This window comes from Oncorhynchus nerka, linkage group LG5 (genome assembly GCF_034236695.1).
Source record: "Oncorhynchus nerka isolate Pitt River linkage group LG5, Oner_Uvic_2.0, whole genome shotgun sequence".
Lineage (NCBI taxonomy): Eukaryota > Metazoa > Chordata > Actinopteri > Salmoniformes > Salmonidae > Oncorhynchus > Oncorhynchus nerka.
The window spans coordinates 6,689,081-6,710,942 of NC_088400.1; the positions used below are offsets into that span (position 1 = coordinate 6,689,081).

Below are 21,862 nucleotides of genomic sequence, written 5' to 3' on the forward strand. Positions count from 1 at the left end.
GAACCTGATCTTCTTTATCTTCTAATAATGTATTGCACAAGTTTACTGCAGGTAATTTACTTTAAAAGTAGCTTAAAATATTAAAATGTGTATGTGTGTGTATATATATATATATATAATCACTGTCATGTTTAGTCATTTATCACCTACTACACCAAGACTTGACCTGCCGTTGTTAGCCAGATACTTCACCAATACAGATACCAGTACTGTAAAATAACTTGAAAAGATGGAATGGAAAAATATATCTTTTGAACACCTCTCCTTGTTTATGTAATGATAGCAGACATACGTTTCAAATGAGTGTGGTGGTGGGGGAGAATGGTACATGGCGCATCTGTGTGTGTGTGTGTGTGTGTGTGTGTGCCTGTGTCCCAAATGGCACCCTATTCCCTTTATAGTGCACTACTTTTGACGACCCCGTAGGGAAAGTTGTTCATTAAATAGGGAGTAGTGGATCATTTGGTAACAGCTCTTCTTCCCTGGTTATTATTTTTCTCTCTCAGCAGGCCGTTATCTTGCAGAGCAGTGTGGATCTAGTACTATTATAGCTATGTACAGTTTAACTTTATTCAGTGAATATATATATATATATATATATATATATATATATATATATATAGGTTCACCTTGGCTTCAGTTACTCTATGCTCATGCTACTGATGGATTTACCAGTTTAACTTGCAATTGTTGTATTTATAGTGGTGAAAAAAATAGTATGGTAGGGAAACATTTATTTTTAGTTTGAAACTATTATCAAATATGGAATTAGGCAAGATAATCTATGGACAGGGGAACATATGCATGTTTATTTCATAGATCTATGGAGACATATAGCAAATGAAGCCATAGATCTATTGAGACATATAGCAAGTGAAGCCGAAGCGATAGATCTATGAAGACATATAGCAAGTGAAGCCATAGATCTATGGATATATATAGCAAATGAAGCCATAGATCTATGGATACATATAGCAAGTGAAGCCATAGATCTATGGAGACATATAGCAAGTGAAGCCATAGATCTATGGATACATATAGCAAATGAAGCCATAGATCTATGGAGACATATAGCAAATGAAGCCATAGGTCTATGGAGACATATAGCAAATGAAGCCATAGACCTATGGATACATATAGCAAATGAAGCCATAGATCTATGGATATATATAGCAAATGAAGCCATAGATCTATGGATACATATAGCAAGTGAAGCCATAGATCTATGGAGACATATAGCAAGTGAAGCCATAGATCTATGGATACATATAGCAAATGAAGCCATAGATCTATGGAGACATATAGCAAATGAAGCCATAGGTCTATGGAGACATATAGCAAATGAAGCCATAGACCTATGGATACATATAGCAAATGAAGCCATAGATCTATGGATACATATAGCAAATGAAGCCATAGATCTATGGAGACATATAGCAAATGAAGCCATAGGTCTATGGAGACATATAGCAAATGAAGCCATAGATCTATGGATACATATAGCAAATGAAGCCATAGATCTATGGAGACATATAGCAAATGAAGCCATAGATCTATGGAGACATATAGCAAGTGAAGCCATAGATCTATGGATATATATAGCAAATGAAGCCATAGATCTATGGAGACATATAGCAAGTGAAGCCATAGATCTATGGAGACATATAGCAAATAAGTTAACAATGACACAGTCTCAGAGAGATATTCTGGATTCCATCCCTCTCCTCAGAGAAACTCAGACAGAAGACAGACATTTTAATTAGTGTGTCTGATCTGAGTGTCTAATCTGAGCACCGCAGGAATCTGACAGTGGGTGTTGGCTTGGAGTGAAGGAGTATGGGTTCGCTCTCTCTCTCTCTCTCTCTCTCTCTCTCTCTCTCTCTCTCTCTCTCTCTCTCTCTCTCTCTCTCTCTCTCTCTCTCTCTCTGTCTCAATTCAATTTAAGGGCTAGTTAAATTGAGGTCCTGTTAAATTATTGCCTTGGGAAATAGATAATACAATAGATAATAGACTAAAGTTAAATAAACAATATATATATATTTTTTTAAATGGAACGTGTTCCCTCTACTATAGGTTGATTGGACCAAATGCATCACAAGTCGTGGAATCCTGTTCTATAGATTGATTGGACCAAATGGATCACAAGTCAGGGAACCCTGTTCTATAGATTGATTGGACCAAATGGATCACAAGTCAGGGAACCCTGTTCTATAGATTGATTGGACCAAATGCATCACCAGTCGGGGAACCCTGTTCTATAGATTGATTGGACCAAATGGATCACCAGTTTTGTATGCTGTCTGAGGTGTACTCCACCTCTAGTCTCTTTCTGCGTCCCAAATGGCACCCTATTCCCTGCCTAGATCTCCAGTTACCCATAGTGCTCTAGTGCAGTGGCAGTAGATGTGACAGTAAATATGATTAGGAGGTAAGGAGATCAAATCAATGGGGAAAAATGACAAAAAACAAACAAAAAAAGTGGTTTGCGGTATTCTCAATTGTGATCCCAAGATTGTGAGATAAAGATTGAGAAAACTTGTTGGATTCCTAGTTGTGACTTCCCTGGTTCCCTCCCTGCTTGCTTTGTGGTTATGACAACTCAATGAAAACAGAGATAATCACTCAGTGGCATGACTCATATCCTGTTGCTTTTGTTACATCCTGTTGATAGACTTGAGCGCATGGTCAGGGGGCCGGTACATAATTACAAATCATTTGTAGACTGCAAATGGACTGCAAGAAGCCCAAACAGATATAATATTTGACTAAAACGTAATTATTTCAAACCTTGCTTACATTTGTATAAGATCACGCGTCTCTCTATTATACGTTGGAACACTTGGAGCTGATATCCTGGTGATTTGTGTCGTGTGTGTGTCCAACAATGAAAATGTTTTTTTTTAAAGAAGAAAAACATGGATGCCCAAATACAACCACCCTGCTGAATCCTACTGTATGGGTTGATTGGACCAAATACAACCACCCTGCTGAATCCTACTGTATGGGTTGATTGGACCAAATACAACCACCCTGCTGAATCCTACTGTATGGGTTGATTGGACCAAATACAACCACCCTGCTGAATCCTACTGTATGGGTTGATTGGACCAAATGCATCACCAGTCGGGGAACCCTGTTCTATAGATTGATTGGACCAAATGCATCACCAGTCGGGGAACCCTGTTCTATAGATTGATTCGACCAAATGCATCACCAGTTGGGGAACCCTGTTCTATAGATTGATTGGACCAAATGCATCACCAGTCGGGGAACCCTGTTCTATAGATTGATTGGACCAAATGGATCACCAGTCGGGGAACCCTGTTCTATAGATTGATTGGACCAAATGCATCACCAGTCGGGGAACCCTGTTCTATAGATTGATTGGACCAAATGCATCACCAGTCGGGGAACCCTGTTCTATAGATTGATTGGACCAAATGGATCACCAGTCGGGGAACCCTGTTCTATAGATTGATTGGACCAAATGCATCACCAGTCGGGGAACCCTGTTCTATAGATTGATTGGACCAAATGGATCACCAGTCGGGGAACCCTGTTCTATAGATTGATTGGACCAAATGGATCACCAGTCGGGGAACCCTGTTCTATAGATTGATTGGACCAAATGCATCACCAGTCGGGGAACCCTGTTCTATAGATTGATTGGACCAAATGCATCACCAGTCGGGGAACCCTGTTCTATAGATTGATAGGACCAAATGGATACGGCCACAGAACTCTTTTATATAATGTAATGTGAGTTGGCTAAACTTAAACTAGTAAGGAAACCGATTTGCCTCGATTCAATTAAGTTAGGTGAACGTATCTCTCCTGAGTCAATTGGACCCTGAATGGATACAGCCACACTGTATAACAGACAAGTCTGTGTGTTCATGTTCATGTGCAGCACAATCGTTCAATGTTGCCTGTGATTAAGTTGACTCACAGTACAGTATTCATCGGAAAGTGCTTTCCATAAAGGTCAGGAATGAGCATTGAACACTGGACACTGGATAGTTCCTCTTCACAGGCTGTGTCCCAAATGGAACCCTGGACCTTGGCCCAAAGTAGTGTACTATGTATGGAATAGGGTGTAATTTGGTGACGCACACAACCCAGTCTTCTTGATGAATTAGGGTGTCCTCTTTGAGAAAAAAAAAAACGTACATAATTGTCTGTCAAGAATCTAAAGCAATGGTGTAAGATAGGCCTCCGCTGTCTGCGTAGGTGGAGGTTGATACAGCACAGACATATAATTATGTAATTACAAAGGGGTGGGATGTTGGAGGAGTTGACATTAACCAAACAATGGGTTATCTGTCCCCAATGTGTGTGTTGGACGGGACAGGCATTCACCCTGGCAAGTAAAATTGATGTAAACAAATCACTTTCATCCTGTGTTGTATTTTGTAGCATTCTGTTTTGTTTATGTGATGTGTAGTACATTCATTCCATGGCTATGAATATTGTCAAATTGTAGTTGATGTAGCTGGATTTTTTTTGTAGGTGTAACAGTATAACTTTAGACCGTCCCCTCGCCCATACCCGGGTGCGAACCAGGGACCCTCTGCAACACATCAACAACAGTCACCCACGAAGCATCGTTACCCATCGCTCCACAAAAGCCGCGGCCCTTGCAGAGCAAAGGGGAACCACTACTTCAAGGTCTCAGAGCAAGTGACGTCACCGATTGAAACGCTATTTAGCGCGAACCACCGCTAACTAGCTAGCTATTTCACATCCGTTACATCAGCACCACCGCTAACTAGCTAGCTATTTCACATCCGTTACATCAGCACCACCGCTAACTAGCTAGCCGTTTCACATCCGTTACATCAGCACCACCGCTAACTAGCTAGCTATTTCACATCCGTTACATCAGCACCACCGCTAACTAGCTAGCTATTTCACATCCGTTACATCAGCACCACCGCTAACTAAGCTAGCCGCTTCACATCCGTTACATCAGCACCACCGCTAACTAGCTAGCCGTTTCACATCCGTTACATAGGTCTACTGTATATTTGACTTTTCAAATGGTACAGTTCCATTGTGAGAAAGGGGAGAGCGTTATAGGGTGCAAGTGATGAGTTATAAAGCCACGTATGTTTTTGATTGTCCTCCCTGTCAAAGTGCATTATATCTCAACGTGGTCTCAAGAGCATTTTTCGTTATTATTCTGTAAGTAAATTATAATTCGTATGATACAGTATGTTATGAATTGCATATTGTACAATATGTTACGAATTACAAATCGTACAATATGTTACAAATTTGCAAAACGTTGTGTCTACCGTTAGCTAGTTGGCTAACGTTAGCTCTAGGGGTTAGGGTTAAAGTTAAGGATATAGGGTTAGGGGAAGGTTGAGCTAAAATGCTAAGTAGTTGCAAAGTCGCTAATTAGCTAAAATGCAAAATTTGTCTGTGATGAGATTTTGAGCACGCGACCTTATGGGTCGCTAGATGTTTTTTGCGTTCTACGCCTACCCATCCACCCTGACCAACCAGCTTCCTTTATATTGTTGCCTTAAGTAACCTTCTATCTTTACATAACCATACCGACCGTAACGTACTCATTCGAGTGTCCCGGATTTACTTTTACTATGTTACGTTTAGTCTATTGAGACCAGGCTGCATATTTTTTAAATATTTTTTTTAAAAACTTTTATTTAACCAGGCAAGTCAGTTCAGAACTAATTCTTATTTTCAATGACGGCCTAGGAACAGCGGGTTAACTGCCTGTTCAGGGGCAGAACGACAGATTTGTACCTTGTCAGCTCCTATACACCTGAACATGTTGTCTGTTGCGTCACAAGGTTTAGCAGTCACAGTTCATTTCCTAAAAACTTGCCTTGATAAACCTGTGAAATCAAAAGGGTAGGATCCACTAATCTACTAAATGTACTTCTCAGTTCAGACATGTTATTTGTAGGCTTTTCACAACCTTGGGACACATCTTGAACTTGCCCAGCAAAGTGACGATAGTTACAAATGAGCAGGTCAATTTCACAACAAATCGTTGACAGAAAATAAGTCTGTCAGGAGTCACATCAGGGGCGCTACATAAAAACACGGGAAATGACAGTTTGGTCTTACCTCGACTGATCTATTTCTATAGGGCCTGATGCCGTGTGTACAAAACAAGAGGTTTGGTTTATGTATGTGTGCGTATGTGTGCTTGTGTGTGTGTTTTATTTATACAAGCCTGTACGTGTGTGTGTGTGTGTGTGTGTGTGTGTCTGTGTCTGTGTGTGTGTGTGTGTGTCTGTGTGTGTGTGTGTGTGTGTGCGTGTGCGTGTGCGTGTGCGCGTGCGCGTGTGTGTGTATGTATGTCTAAAGAATGGAAGCTACAGCCATCATTGTTCTCAGTATTGACATTGGAGTGTAAGCTTCAGGAAGCTTTCCTCAGGGTAAGGGTGTGGTCTCAGTCCAACTCCAACCAAATTTCCACAAAAACACAGGAGAGAAATGGGGGGAACTGAGAATTGAATGGTTATATAAGACAAGGCAGTACTACTCACCTACCCAGAGTTTTAGCGCCATCTATTGGCCATTTCATACATCTTGGCCATTGCATTATAGCATGAACTTGTTGTAACCATGCAGTGAGAGACAGGTAAAACATGGCTTTCATAAAAACAGATACACATGCAAATATGTCCGGTGCCTTACATTTTGTACACATTTTAACAGGGATATCTTTTTACAGAATGGTTTGCTGTAGCTTGTTCATGAATCAACAGTACTGATGTTATCTCATGTTTTGTTTTTCAGTAAAACCAAGGCAGAAACAAACCACACCAGAGCATAGGCAAAGGACAAGGAAAAACAAAGGTATTTCACCTACTTAGAAATCACCTTAAGAAATACTATAGTCTTTGTTTGCATTTTATTTTATTTTTCATGTGATTTGTTTTCTCTCTCTGTCTCTGTCTCTCTCTCTCCCCTTCTCTCTCTCTACCTCTCTCTCTTCCCCCTTCTCTCTCCCCCTCTCCCCTTCTCCCCTCTCTCTCCCCCACCTTCTCTCTCCCCTTCTCTCTCCCCCTCCCCCTCTCCCCTTATCCCCCCCCTCTCTCTCCCCCTCCCCTTCTCCCCCTCTCTCTCCCCCACCTTCTCTCACACCCTCACACCCTCTCCCCCTCTCTCTCCCCCACCTTCTCTCTCCCCTCTCCCCCTCTCTCTCCCTGCCTTCTCTCTCCCCCTCTCCCTCTCTCTCCCCCACCTTCTCCCCCTCTCTCTCCCCCTTCTCTCTCTCTCTCCCTGCCTTCTCTCTCCCCCTCTCCCTCTCTCTCCCGCTCTCCTTCTTTCTCCCCTACCTTCTCTCCCCCTCTCTCTCCCTGCCTTCTCTCTCCCCCTCCTTCTTTCTCCCCTACCCCCCTCTCTCTCCCTGCCTTCTCTCTCCCCCTCTCCTTCTATCCCCCTACCTTCTCTCTCCCCCTGTCTCTCCCTGCCTTCTCTCTCCCCTCTCTCTCCCTGCCTTCTCTCTCCTCCTCTCCCTCCCTGCCTTCTCTCTCCCCCTCTCCTTCTTTCTCCCCTACCTTCTCCTCCCCCTCTCTCCCTGCCTTCTCTCCCCCTCTCCTTCTATCTCCCCCACCTTCTCTCTCCCTCTCTCCCCTCCCCCCACCTTCTCTCTCCCCCTCCCCCCTCTCTCTCCCTGCCTTCTCTCTTCCCTCTCCTTCTCTCTCCCCCTCTCCCCCTCTCTCTCCCTGCCTTCTCTCTCCCCCTCTCCCCCTCTCTCTCCCTGCCTTCTCTCTCCCCCTCTCCCCCTCTCCTTCTCTCTCCCTGCCTTCTCTCTCCCCCTCTCTCCCCCTCTCCTTCTCTCTCCCTGCCTTCTCTCTCCCCCTCTCCCCTCTCTCTCCCCCTCTCCTTCTCTCTCCCTGCCTTCTCTCTCCCCCTCTCCTTCTCTCTCCCTGCCTTCTCTCTCCCCCTCTCCTTCTCTCTCCCTGCCTTCTCTCTCCCTGCCTTCTCTCTCCCCCTCTCCTTCTCTCTCCCCCTTCTCTAAAGTCCAGCCCATGAACTAACTTAATGTTGTTGTTCTTCAAAGCATCTTTGAGATTCTTCTTGTATTGAAAAATCCCTATTGAACAAATATATCGTTATTAAAGGATGGCTGAAGAGGAGGAAACCAGGGAGGTGCTCTTCTCTGACTGGTCGGGTCCAGAGAAACAGGGAATGACCCTTGAGCAGTCAGGTGAAGGAGAGATCTATGTCAAAGAGGTGAAAATGGAGTCGCCTGCTGGACGCACTGGAAGAGTACACGAGGGTATGTAACGGAGTTTAGCATTGCTCTTCTGTAAGGTATTCATTAACTTAATTAACTTCTACAGTTACTTAAGCTCCTGATATCTTATAATTGATGTAAGTTGATATACAGTAAGATTTGTTTGATCTACCAGGGAGGTGCTCTACGGATTTTTAACATTGTATCAATGTTCTCTTGTGTCCTTCCTCTAAAGGTGATCAAATTGTGGGTGCCACCATCTATTTTGACAACATGAGTTCCGAGGAGACAGCGGAGCTCCTCAAGACCTTAAACAAACACAAGGTTGGACTGAAACTACAGAACAAGGACAAGTCACCATGCCGCTCCCCCATGGGCACTCTGTCACCCAGCCGATCCCCAATGGGCACTCTGACGTATGAAGGGAAGGGAAGGTTTGGAGGCTCCAGCCAAGGCAGTATCCTGGTATGTAGCTATGTTTACTGTGCAAGCAATGTTAAGTGTATTTACTTGTGTGATGGTGCGGCAAAGATTGGACTTTTACAGGATTTTAATAAACTTTTCAGTAGCTTTTATGTGAACACCAGGATTGGGGTAAATTCTATTTCACTTCCAGTCAATTCAGGAAGTGCACTGGAATTCCAATTATCTTCAATGGTTTTGTAACGAGGAACATTTAGAATTGTAATTAGAATTAGGTTTACTTTCGGAATTCACTGGAATTGAAATTGAATTGAACCCCAACTCTAGTGAACACAGACTTCTTGAAAACAAACTATACACATATCTTCTTAAATATACTCACTTCCATAGCGAATGTTCATACTGTATATTTTCAACAATAGTAGTATTACCTAATGTAATACATTTATTATTATTATTATCATTATTATTCATTTATTATTATTTATTTACTGCGATTACTGATTTCACCTTATTTTGACGAGAACAGAGTGGGGAGGATGAAGATTACAAGAGAATATATTCCAAGAAGATTAAGCCCCGACTGAAGTCTGAGGATCTGGCGGAGGGCGTGGACATCCATACGGAACGCCACAGCAGCACCAGCACCGACGGCAGCACGATCACCACCGTCACCCGTCGCATCACTACCTACTCTGTAGACATGCCAGGGGGCGTGGACGAGCAGCTTGAGCTCACCGGGCCAGAGTTCAAAGGGCAACGGTACGAGCAGTCAGGAGGGGGCAGCTCGTCTCAAATCCGAGTTTTACACGGAAGCGGCAGCTCTTCAGGTGTAGGAGGTGGATTGGAGGGGGGTGATTTTGAACTAGGAGGTGATGGTGTTTCCTTCACTGGGCCGCATGTAACTAGCTCTTCTGAGAAGCACTGGAGCACTGGAGGGGTGAAGACCACCACTGTAACGAGGGAGATAGAGGGCGGAGATGGAGGAGCAGCAGGGATCAGATTCAAAGGACCCAGCTTTGGAATGTCGGGGGTGAAGGGTCAGCGGGAGTTCGGCCTCTATAGAGGGGGTCAGCAGGGAGACGGGAGCTTTCAGGTTTCAGGTGACTCAGCTGACGACCAGGCAGGATCAGTCAATGTCACGGCACCTGGAAAAACAACAAATATTTCATCCAGCTCCATATCAATGGGTAAAGGGGAGGTGAGAGGAGTAGACGTTCATTTGCCTGGTAGAGGCAGTGCAGACTGGCAGGGTAGGGTCGGAGGTTCAGTACCTGGAATAACTATTAGTGATCAACAGATGAGAGAGTCTGGGAACGTAGGTCACTCTGGAGGCAACCAGGGTGGGGTTTCCTTACCCAGCATGCCAGGCATTGATGCAGGGTTGAATGGAGGCAAGATATCAACAGACATAAGAGCGCAAACACTTGACATCAATAACCCAGGCATAAAGGAGTCTGGCTCAGTGAAAACGTCTGTAAAAGGACCATCGATAAAAGGAACAACCATTGAAAATGAAAGCAAACTTAAAGGTGGCATCAAAATGACATCATTTGGACTGAACATTGCAGGTACAGAAAGCGATGGAGATGTTAAACTACCGAAGGTGAAGGGTAGTGTAGATGTATCAGCCCCATCGACGAATGTTAAAGAAGGAAAAAAGATAGGTGGTATTGATATCAAAGCACCCAAAGTAGACATTAAAGTTTCAGGTGTTGATGTTCATGATCCGGAAGGAGGTTTCAACATACCCAAAGTAAAGATGCCATCATTTGGAATCAAAGAAGCGGGACGTGAGGGTCCTTATGTGGATGTCAACCTACCAAAAACCGCCATTGACATCAAGCCCCCCAAAGTAGAACTTAAAGGGACAGAACTGGACATTGAAGGCCCAGATGGTAAAATCAAAGGGTCAAAATTCAAGATGCCGACAACATCAGGACCAAACATCTCAATGCCTGATGTGGACCTCAACCTGAAAGGTCCAAAGATGAAAGGAGATTTTGATGTGTCAGGGCCCAAGATAGAAGGAGACCTCAAATCACCCAAAGTAGACATTGAAGGTCCAGATGTTGACATTGAAGGTTCAGGAGGATTTAAGATGCCAAAGATGAAGATGCCATCATTTGGATTCAAAGGTCCTAAATTGGAGGGTCCAGATGTTGATGTTAACCTGCCAACAGTTGATATAGACATCAAAGCGCCCAAAGTGGACATTAAAGGTCCAGAACTTGACATTGAAGGTTCAGGAGGATTTAAGATGCCAAAGATGAAGATGCCGTCTTTTGGAATCAAAGGTCCTAAACTGGAGGGTCCAGACGTGGATGTCAAACTACCTAAAGGTGACATTGAAATAAAGGGACCCAACGTTGACATCAAAGGGCCAGAACTGGACATTGAAGGCCCCGATGGAAAAATCAAAGGGCCGAAATTCAAGATGCCGTCAATGTCAGGACCAAAGATCTCCATGCCTGATGTGGACTTCAATCTGAAAGGTCCCAAGATGAAGGGAGATGTTGATATGTCAGGAGAACTTAAAGCACCCAAAGTAGACATTGAAGGTCCAGATCTTGACATTGAGGGTCCAGATGGAAATATCAAAGGGCCAAAATTCAAGATGCCATCAATATCAGGACCAAAGATCTCCATGCCTGATGTGGATTTCAACCTAAAAGGTTCAAAGATGAAGGGAGATTTCGAAGTATCAGGGCCCAAGATAGAAGGAGACCTCAAAGCACCCAAAGTAGACATAGAGGGGCCAGATCTTGACATTGAAGGTTCAGGAGGATTTAAGATGCCAAAGATGAATATGCCGTCTTTCGGATTCAAAGGTCCTAAACTGGAGGGTCCAGATGTTGATGGTAACCTGCCAGCAGCTGATATAGACATCAAAGCGCCCAAAGTGGACATTAAAGGTCCAGAACTTGACATTGAAGGTTCAGGAGGATTTAAGATGCCGTCTTTTGGAATCAAAGGTCTTAAACTGGAGGGTCCAGATGTGGATGTCAAACTACCTAAAGGTGACATTGAAATAAAGGGACCCAATGTTGACATCAAAGGGCCAGAACTGGACATTGAAGGCCCTGATGGAAAAATCAAGGGCCCACAATTCAAGATGCCTTCCATATCAGGACCAAAGATCTCAATGCCTGACATGGACATCAATCTTAAAGGGCCAAAGATGAAGGGTGATGTGAATGTGTCAGTGCCAAAGATAAAAGGAGATACAACAGTGCCCAAAGTAGACATTGAAGGTCCAGATGTTGACATTGAAGGTTCAGGAGGATTTAAGATGCCAAAGATGAAGATGCCATCATTTGGATTCAAAGGTCCTAAATTGGAGGGTCCAGATGTTGATGTTAACCTACCAAAAGCTGATATAGACATCAAAGCGCCAAAAGTGGACATTAAAGGTCCAGAACTTGACATTGAAGGCCCTGATGGTAAAATCAAAGGGCCGAAATTCAAGATGCCGTCAATGTCAGGACCAAAGATTTCCATGCCTGATGTGGACTTCAATCTGAAAGGTCCCAAAATGAAGGGAGATGTTGATATGTCAGGAGAACTTAAAGCACCCAAAGTAGACATTGAAGGTCCAGATCTTGACATTGAAGGTCCAGATGGAAAAATCAAAGGGACAAAATTCAAGATGCCATCAATTTCGGGACCGAAGATCTCCATGCCCGATGTGGACTTCAATCTGAAAGGTCCAAAGGTGAAAGGAGATTTCGACGTGTCAGGGCCCAAGATAGAAGGAGACCTCAAAGCACCCAAAGTAGACATAGAGGGACCAGATCTTGACATTGAAGGTACAGGAGGATTTAAGATGCCAAAGATGAAGATGCCATCATTTGGATTCAAAGGTCCTAAATTGGAGGGTCCAGATGTTGATGTTAACCTGCCAACAGCTGATATAGACATCAAAGCGCCAAAAGTGGACATTAAAGGTCCAGAACTTGACAATGAAGGTTCAGGAGGATTTAAGATGCCAAAGATGAAGATGCCGTCTTTCGGATTCAAAGGTCCTAAATTGGAGGGTCCAGATGTTGATGTTAACCTCCCAAAAGCTGATATAGACATCAAAGCGCCAAAAGTGGACATTAAAGGTCCAGAACTTGACATTGAAGGCCCTGATGGTAAAATCAAAGGGCCGAAATTCAAGATGCCGTCAACGTCAGGACCAAAGATCTCCATGCCTGATGTGGACTTCAATCTGAAAGGTCCCAAGATGAAGGGAGATGTTGATATGTCAGGAGAACTTAAAGCACCCAAAGTAGACATTGAAGGTCCAGATCTTGAAATTGAAGGTCCAGATGGAAAAATCAAAGGGCCAAAATTCAAGATGCCATCAATATCAGGACCGAAGATCTCCATGCCCGATGTGGACTTCAATCTGAAAGGTCCAAAGATGAAAGGAGATTTCGATGTGTCAGGGCCCAAGATAGAAGGAGACCTCAAAGCACCCAAAGTAGACATTGAAGGTCCAGATGTTGACATTGAAGGTTCAGGAGGATTTAAGATGCCAAAGATGAAGATGCCATCATTTGGATTCAAAGGTCCTAAATTGGAGGGTCCAGATGTTGATGTTAACCTGCCAACAGCTGATATAGACATCAAATCGCCCAAAGTGGACATTAAAGGTCCAGAACTTGACATTGAAGGTTCAGGAGGATTTAAGATGCCAAAGATGAAGATGCCGTCTTTCGGATTCAAAGGTCCTAAATTGGAGGGTCCAGATGTTGATGTTAACCTCCCAAAAGCTGATATAGACATCAAAGCGCCAAAAGTGGACATTAAAGGTCCAGAACTTGACATTGAAGGCCCTGATGGTAAAATCAAAGGGCCGAAATTCAAGATGCCGTCAATGTCAGGACCAAAGATCTCCATGCCTGATGTGGACTTCAATCTGAAAGGTCCCAAGATGAAGGGAGATGTTGATATGTCAGGAGAACTTAAAGCACCCAACGTAAACATTGAAGGTCCAGATCTTGAAATTGAAGGTCCAGATGGAAAAATCAAAGGGCCAAAATTCAAGATGCCATCAATTTCAGGACCGAAGATCTCCATGCCCGATGTGGACTTCAATCTGAAAGGTCCAAAGATGAAAGGAGATTTCGATGTGTCAGGGCCCAAGATAGAAGGAGACCTCAAAGCACCCAAAGTAGACATTGAAGGTCCAGATGTTGACATTGAAGGTTCAGGAGGATTTAAGATGCCAAAGATGAAGATGCCATCATTTGGATTCAAAGGTCCTAAATTGGAGGGTCCAGATGTTGATGTTAACCTACCAAAAGCTGATATAGACATCAAAGCGCCAAAAGTGGACATTAAAGGTCCAGAACTTGACATTGAAGGCCCTGATGGTAAAATCAAAGGGCCGAAATTCAAGATGCCGTCAATGTCAGGACCAAAGATCTCCATGCCCGATGTGGACTTCAATCTGAAAGCTCCCAAGATGAAGGGAGATGTTGATATGTCAGGAGAACTTAAAGCACCCAAAGTAGACATTGAAGGTCCAGATCTTGACATTGAAGGCCCAGATGGAAAAATCAAAGGGCCAAAATTCAAGATGCCATCAATTTCAGGACCGAAGATCTCCATGCCCGATGTGGACTTCAACCTTAAAGGTCCAAAGATGAAGGGAGATTTCGACGTGTCAGGGCCCAAGATAGAAGGAGACCTCAAAGCACCCAAAGTAGACATTGAAGGTCCAGATGTTGACATTGAAGGTTCAGGAGGATTTAAGATGCCAAAGATGAAGATGCCATCATTTGGATTCAAAGGTCCTAAATTGGAGGGTCCAGATGTTGATGTTAACCTGCCAACAGCTGATATAGACATCAAATCGCCCAAAGTGGACATTAAAGGTCCAGAACTTGACATTGAAGGTTCAGGAGGATTTAAGATGCCAAAGATGAAGATGCCGTCTTTCGGATTCAAAGGTCCTAAATTGGAGGGTCCAGATGTTGATGTTAACCTACCAAAAGCTGATATAGACATCAAAGCGCCAAAAGTGGACATTAAAGGTCCAGAACTTGACATTGAAGGCCCTGATGGTAAAATCAAAGGGCCGAAATTCAAGATGCCGTCAATGTCAGGACCAAAGATCTCCATGCCTGATGTGGACTTCAATCTGAAAGGTCCCAAGATGAAGGGAGATGTTGATATGTCAGGAGAACTTAAAGCACCCAACGTAAACATTGAAGGTCCAGATCTTGAAATTGAAGGTCCAGATGGAAAAATCAAAGGGCCAAAATTCAAGATGCCATCAATTTCAGGACCGAAGATCTCCATGCCCGATGTGGACTTCAATCTGAAAGGTCCAAAGATGAAAGGAGATTTCGATGTGTCAGGGCCCAAGATAGAAGGAGACCTCAAAGCACCCAAAGTAGACATTGAAGGTCCAGATGTTGACATTGAAGGTTCAGGAGGATTTAAGATGCCAAAGATGAAGATGCCATCATTTGGATTCAAAGGTCCTAAATTGGAGGGTCCAGATGTTGATGTTAACCTACCAAAAGCTGATATAGACATCAAAGCGCCAAAAGTGGACATTAAAGGTCCAGAACTTGACATTGAAGGCCCTGATGGTAAAATCAAAGTGCCGAAATTCAAGATGCCGTCAATGTCAGGACCAAAGATCTCCATGCCCGATGTGGACTTCAATCTGAAAGGTCCCAAGATGAAGGGAGATGTTGATATGTCAGGAGAACTTAAAGCACCCAACGTAAACATTGAAGGTCCAGATCTTGAAATTGAAGGTCCAGATGGAAAAATCAAAGGGCCAAAATTCAAGATGCCATCAATTTCAGGACCGAAGATCTCCATGCCCGATGTGGACTTCAATCTGAAAGGTCCAAAGATGAAAGGAGATTTCGATGTGTCAGGGCCCAAGATAGAAGGAGACCTCAAAGCACCCAAAGTAGACATTGAAGGTCCAGATGTTGACATTGAAGGTTCAGGAGGATTTAAGATGCCAAAGATGAAGATGCCATCATTTGGATTCAAAGGTCCTAAATTGGAGGGTCCAGATGTTGATGTTAACCTACCAAAAGCTGATATAGACATCAAAGCGCCAAAAGTGGACATTAAAGGTCCAGAACTTGACATTGAAGGCCCTGATGGTAAAATCAAAGTGCCGAAATTCAAGATGCCGTCAATGTCAGGACCAAAGATCTCCATGCCCGATGTGGACTTCAATCTGAAAGGTCCCAAGATGAAGGGAGATGTTGATATGTCAGGAGAACTTAAAGCACCCAAAGTAGACATTGAAGGTCCAGATCTTGACATTGAAGGCCCAGATGGAAAAATCAAAGGGCCAAAATTCAAGATGCCATCAATTTCAGGACCGAAGATCTCCATGCCCGATGTGGACTTCAATCTGAAAGGTCCAAAGGTGAAAGGAGATTTCGACGTGTCAGGGCCCAAGATAGAAGGAGACCTCAAAGCACCCAAAGTAGACATAGAGGGGCCAGATCTTGACATTGAAGGTTCAGGAGGATTTAAGATGCCAAAGATGAAGATGCCATCATTTGGATTCAAAGGTCCTAAATTGGAGGGTCCAGATGTTGATGTTAACCTGCCAACAGCTGATATAGACATCAAAGCGCCAAAAGTGGACATTAAAGGTCCAGAACTTGACATTGAAGGCCCTGATGGTAAAATCAAAGGGCCGAAATTCAAGATGCCGTCAATGTCAGGACCGAAGATCTCCATGCCCGATGTGGACTTCAATCTGAAAGGTCCAAAGATGAAAGGAGATTTCGATGTGTCAGGGCCCAAGATAGAAGGAGACCTCAAAGCACCCAAAGTAGACATTGAAGGTCCAGATGTTGACATTGAAGGTTCTGGAGGATTTAAGATGCCAAAGATGAAGATGCCATCATTTGGATTCAAAGGTCCTAAATTGGAGGGTCCAGATGTTGATGTTAACCTACCAAAAGCTGATATAGACATCAAAGCGCCAAAAGTGGACATTAAAGGTCCAGAACTTGACATTGAAGGCCCTGATGGTAAAATCAAAGGGCCGAAATTCAAGATGCCGTCAATGTCAGGACCAAAGATCTCCATGCCCGATGTGGACTTCAATCTGAAAGGTCCCAAGATGAAGGGAGATGTTGATATGTCAGGAGAACTTAAAGCACCCAAAGTAGACATTGAAGGTCCAGATCTTGACATTGAAGGCCCAGATGGAAAAATCAAAGGGCCAAAATTCAAGATGCCATCAATTTCAGGACCGAAGATCTCCATGCCCGATGTGGACTTCAACCTTAAAGGTCCAAAGATGAAGGGAGATTTCGACGTGTCAGGGCCCAAGATAGAAGGAGACCTCAAAGCACCCAAAGTAGACATTGAAGGTCCAGATGTTGACATTGAAGGTTCTGGAGGATTTAAGATGCCAAAGATGAAGATGCCATCATTTGGATTCAAAGGTCCTAAATTGGAGGGTCCAGATGTTGATGTTAACCTGCCAACAGCTGATATAGACATCAAAGCGCCAAAAGTGGACATTAAAGGTCCAGAACTTGACATTGAAGGCCCTGATGGTAAAATCAAAGGGCCGAAATTCAAGATGCCGTCAATGTCAGGACCGAAGATCTCCATGCCCGATGTGGACTTCAATCTGAAAGGTCCAAAGATGAAAGGAGATTTCGATGTGTCAGGGCCCAAGATAGAAGGAGACCTCAAACCACCCAAAGTAGACATTGAAGGTCCAGATGTTGACATTGAAGGTTCTGGAGGATTTAAGATGCCAAAGATGAAGATGCCATCATTTGGATTCAAAGGTCCTAAATTGGAGGGTCCAGATGTTGATGTTAACCTGCCAACGGCTGATATAGACATCAAATCGCCCAAAGTGGACATTAAAGGTCCAGAACTTGACATTGAAGGTTCAGGAGGATTTAAGATGCCAAAGATGAAGATGCCATCATTTGGATTCAAAGGTCCTAAATTGGAGGGTCCAGATGTTGATGTTAACCTACCAAAAGCTGATATAGACATCAAAGCGCCAAAAGTGGACATTAAAGGTCCAGAACTTGACATTGAAGGCCCTGATGGTAAAATCAAAGGGCCGAAATTCAAGATGCCGTCAATGTCAGGACCAAAGATCTCCATGCCCGATGTGGACTTCAATCTGAAAGGTCCCAAGATGAAGGGAGATGTTGATATGTCAGGAGAACTTAAAGCACCCAAAGTAGACATTGAAGGTCCAGATCTTGACATTGAAGGCCCAGATGGAAAAATCAAAGGGCCAAAATTCAAGATGCCATCAATTTCAGGACCGAAGATCTCCATGCCCGATGTGGACTTCAACCTTAAAGGTCCAAAGATGAAGGGAGATTTCGACGTGTCAGGGCCCAAGATAGAAGGAGACCTCAAAGCACCCAAAGTAGACATTGAAGGTCCAGATGTTGACATTGAAGGTTCTGGAGGATTTAAGATGCCAAAGATGAAGATGCCATCATTTGGATTCAAAGGTCCTAAATTGGAGGGTCCAGATGTTGATGTTAACCTGCCAACAGCTGATATAGACATCAAAGCGCCAAAAGTGGACATTAAAGGTCCAGAACTTGACATTGAAGGCCCTGATGGTAAAATCAAAGGGCCGAAATTCAAGATGCCGTCAATGTCAGGACCGAAGATCTCCATGCCCGATGTGGACTTCAATCTGAAAGGTCCAAAGATGAAAGGAGATTTCGATGTGTCAGGGCCCAAGATAGAAGGAGACCTCAAACCACCCAAAGTAGACATTGAAGGTCCAGATGTTGACATTGAAGGTTCTGGAGGATTTAAGATGCCAAAGATGAAGATGCCATCAATTTGGATTCAAAGGTCCTAAATTGGAGGGTCCAGATGTTGATGTTAACCTGCCAACGGCTGATATAGACATCAAATCGCCCAAAGTGGACATTAAAGGTCCAGAACTTGACATTGAAGGTTCAGGAGGATTTAAGATGCCAAAGATGAAGATGCCATCATTTGGATTCAAAGGTCCTAAATTGGAGGGTCCAGATGTTGATGTTAACCTACCAAAAGCTGATATAGACATCAAAGCGCCAAAAGTGGACATTAAAGGTCCAGAACTTGACATTGAAGGCCCTGATGGTAAAATCAAAGGGCCGAAATTCAAGATGCCGTCAATGTCAGGACCAAAGATCTCCATGCCCGATGTGGACTTCAATCTGAAAGGTCCCAAGATGAAGGGAGATGTTGATATGTCAGGAGAACTTAAAGCACCCAAAGTAGACATTGAAGGTCCAGATCTTGACATTGAAGGCCCAGATGGAAAAATCAAAGGGCCAAAATTCAAGATGCCATCAATTTCAGGACCGAAGATCTCCATGCCCGATGTGGACTTCAACCTTAAAGGTCCAAAGATGAAGGGAGATTTCGACGTGTCAGGGCCCAAGATAGAAGGAGACCTCAAAGCACCCAAAGTAGACATTGAAGGTCCAGATGTTGACATTGAAGGTTCTGGAGGATTTAAAATGCCAAAGATGAAGATGCCATCATTTGGATTCAAAGGTCCTAAATTGGAGGGTCCAGATGTTGATGTTAACCTACCAAAAGCTGATATAGACATCAAAGCGCCAAAAGTGGACATTAAAGGTCCAGAACTTGACATTGAAGGCCCTGATGGTAAAATCAAAGGGCCGAAATTCAAGATGCCGTCAATGTCAGGACCAAAGATTTCCATGCCTGATGTGGACTTCAATCTGAAAGGTCCCAAAATGAAGGGAGATGTTGATATGTCAGGAGAACTTAAAGCACCCAAAGTAGACATTGAAGGTCCAGATCTTGACATTGAAGGTCCAGATGGAAAAATCAAAGGGCCAAAATTCAAGATGCCATCAATTTCAGGACCGAAGATCTCCATGCCCGATGTGGACTTCAATCTGAAAGGTCCAAAGATGAAAGGAGATTTCGATGTGTCAGGGCCCAAGATAGAAGGAGACCTCAAAGCACCCAAAGTAGACATTGAAGGTCCAGATGTTGACATTGAAGGTTCAGGAGGATTTAAGATGCCAAAGATGAAGATGCCATCATTTGGATTCAAAGGTCCTAAATCGGAGGGTCCAGATGTTGATGTTAACCTGCCAACAGCTGATATAGACATCAAATCGCCCAAAGTGGACATTAAAGGTCCAGAACTTGACATTGAAGGTTCAGGAGGATTTAAGATGCCAAAGATGAAGATGCCGTCTTTCGGATTCAAAGGACCTAAATTGGAGGGTCCAGATGTTGATGTTAACCTACCAAAAGCTGATATAGACATCAAAGCGCCAAAAGTGGACATTAAAGGTCCAGAACTTGACATTGAAGGCCCTGATGGTAAAATCAAAGGGCCGAAATTCAAAATGCCGTCAATGTCAGGACCAAAGATCTCCATGCCTGATGTGGACTTCAATCTGAAAGGTCCCAAGATGAAGGGAGATGTTGATATGTCAGGAGAACTTAAAGCACCCAAAGTAGACATTGAAGTTCCAGATCTTGAAATTGAAGGTCCAGATGGAAAAATCACAGGGCCAAAATTCAAGATGCCATCAATTTCAGGACCGAAGATCTCCATGCCTGATGTGGACTTCAATCTGAAAGGTCCAAAGATGAAAGGAGATTTCGATGTGTCAGGGCCCAAGATAGAAGGAGACCTCAAAGCACCCAAAGTAGACATTGAAGGTCCAGATGTTGACATTGAAGGTTCAGGAGGATTTAAGATGCCAAAGATGAAGATGCCATCATTTGGATTCAAAGGTCCTAAATTGGAGGGTCCAGATGTTGATGTTAACCTACCAAAAGCTGATATAGACATCAAAGCGCCAAAAGTGGATATTAAAGGTCCAGAACTTGACATTGAATGCCCTGATGGTAAAATCAAAGGGCCGAAATTCAAGATGCCGTCAATGTCAGGACCAAAGATCTCCATGCCTGATGTGGACTTCAATCTGAAAGGTCCCAAGATGAAGGGAGATGTTGATATGTCAGGAGAACTTAAAGCACCCAAAGTAGACATTGAAGGTTCAGATCTTGAAATTGAAGGTCCAGATGGAAAAATCAAAGGGCCAAAATTCAAGATGCCATCCATTTCAGGACCGAAGATCTCCATGCCCGATGTGGACTTCAATCTGAAAGGTCCAAAGATGAAAGGAGATTTCGATGTGTCAGGGCCCAAGATAGAAGGAGACCTCAAAGCACCCAAAGTAGACATTGAAGGTCCAGATGTTGACATTGAAGGTTCAGGAGGATTTAAGATGCCAAAGATGAAGATGCCATCATTTGGATTCAAAGGTCCTAAATTGGAGGGTCCAGATGTTGATGTTAACCTGCCAACAGCTCATATAGACATCAAAGCGCCCAAAGTGGACATTAAAGGTCCAGAACTTGACATTGAAGGTTCAGGAGGATTTAAGATGCCAAAGATGAAGATGCCGTCTTTCGGATTCAAAGGTCCTAAATTGGAGGGTCCAGATGTTGATGTTAACCTGCCAACAGCTGATATAGACATCAAAGCGTCCAAAGTGGACATTAAAGGTCCAGAACTTGACATTGAAGGCCCTGATGGTAAAATCAAAGGGCCGAAATTCAAGATGCCGTCAATGTCAGGACCAAATATCTCCATGCCTGATGTGGACTTCAATCTGAAAGGTCCCAAGATGAAGGGAGATGTTGATATGTCAGGAGAACTTAAAGCACCGAAAGTAGACATTGAAGGTCCAGAACTTGACATTGAAGGTTCAGGAGGATTTAAGATGCCAAAGATGAAGATGCCGTCTTTTGGATTCAAAGGTCCTAAATTGGAGGGTCCAGATGTTGATGTTAACCTGCCAACAGCTGATATAGACATCAAAGCGTCCAAAGTGGACATTAAAGGTCCAGAACTTGACATTGAAGGCCCTGATGGTAAAATCAAAGGGCCGAAATTCAAGATGCCGTCAATGTCAGGACCGAAGATCTCCATGCCCGATGTGGACTTCAATCTGAAAGGTCCAAAGATGAAAGGAGATTTCGACGTGTCAGGGCCCAAGATAGAAGGAGACCTCAAAGCACCCAAAGTAGACATAGAGGGGCCAGATCTTGACATTGAAGGTTCAGGAGGATTTAAGATGCCAAAGATGAAAATGCCATCATTTGGATTCAAAGGTCCTAAATTGGAGGGTCCAGATGTTGATGTTAACCTGCCAACAGCTGATATAGACATCAAAGCGCCCAAAGTGG

General features: G+C 43.6%; 1 protein-coding gene across 1 annotated transcript in view; it reads left to right on the top strand.

Moving 5' to 3' along the window:
• ahnak (AHNAK nucleoprotein) overlaps positions 1-21,862 on the top strand; it is a 77,338-nt gene that overhangs the window by 43,062 nt on the left and 12,414 nt on the right. The window contains exons 3-7 of the mRNA XM_065019022.1: positions 6,778-6,837; positions 8,109-8,266; positions 8,460-8,689; positions 9,177-18,426; positions 18,587-21,858. Of these exons, the coding sequence (XP_064875094.1) occupies positions 8,110-8,266; positions 8,460-8,689; positions 9,177-18,426; positions 18,587-21,858 (12,909 nt within the window). The 5' untranslated portion in view covers positions 6,778-6,837; position 8,109. The remainder of the gene's footprint in view (positions 1-6,777; positions 6,838-8,108; positions 8,267-8,459; positions 8,690-9,176; positions 18,427-18,586; positions 21,859-21,862) is intronic.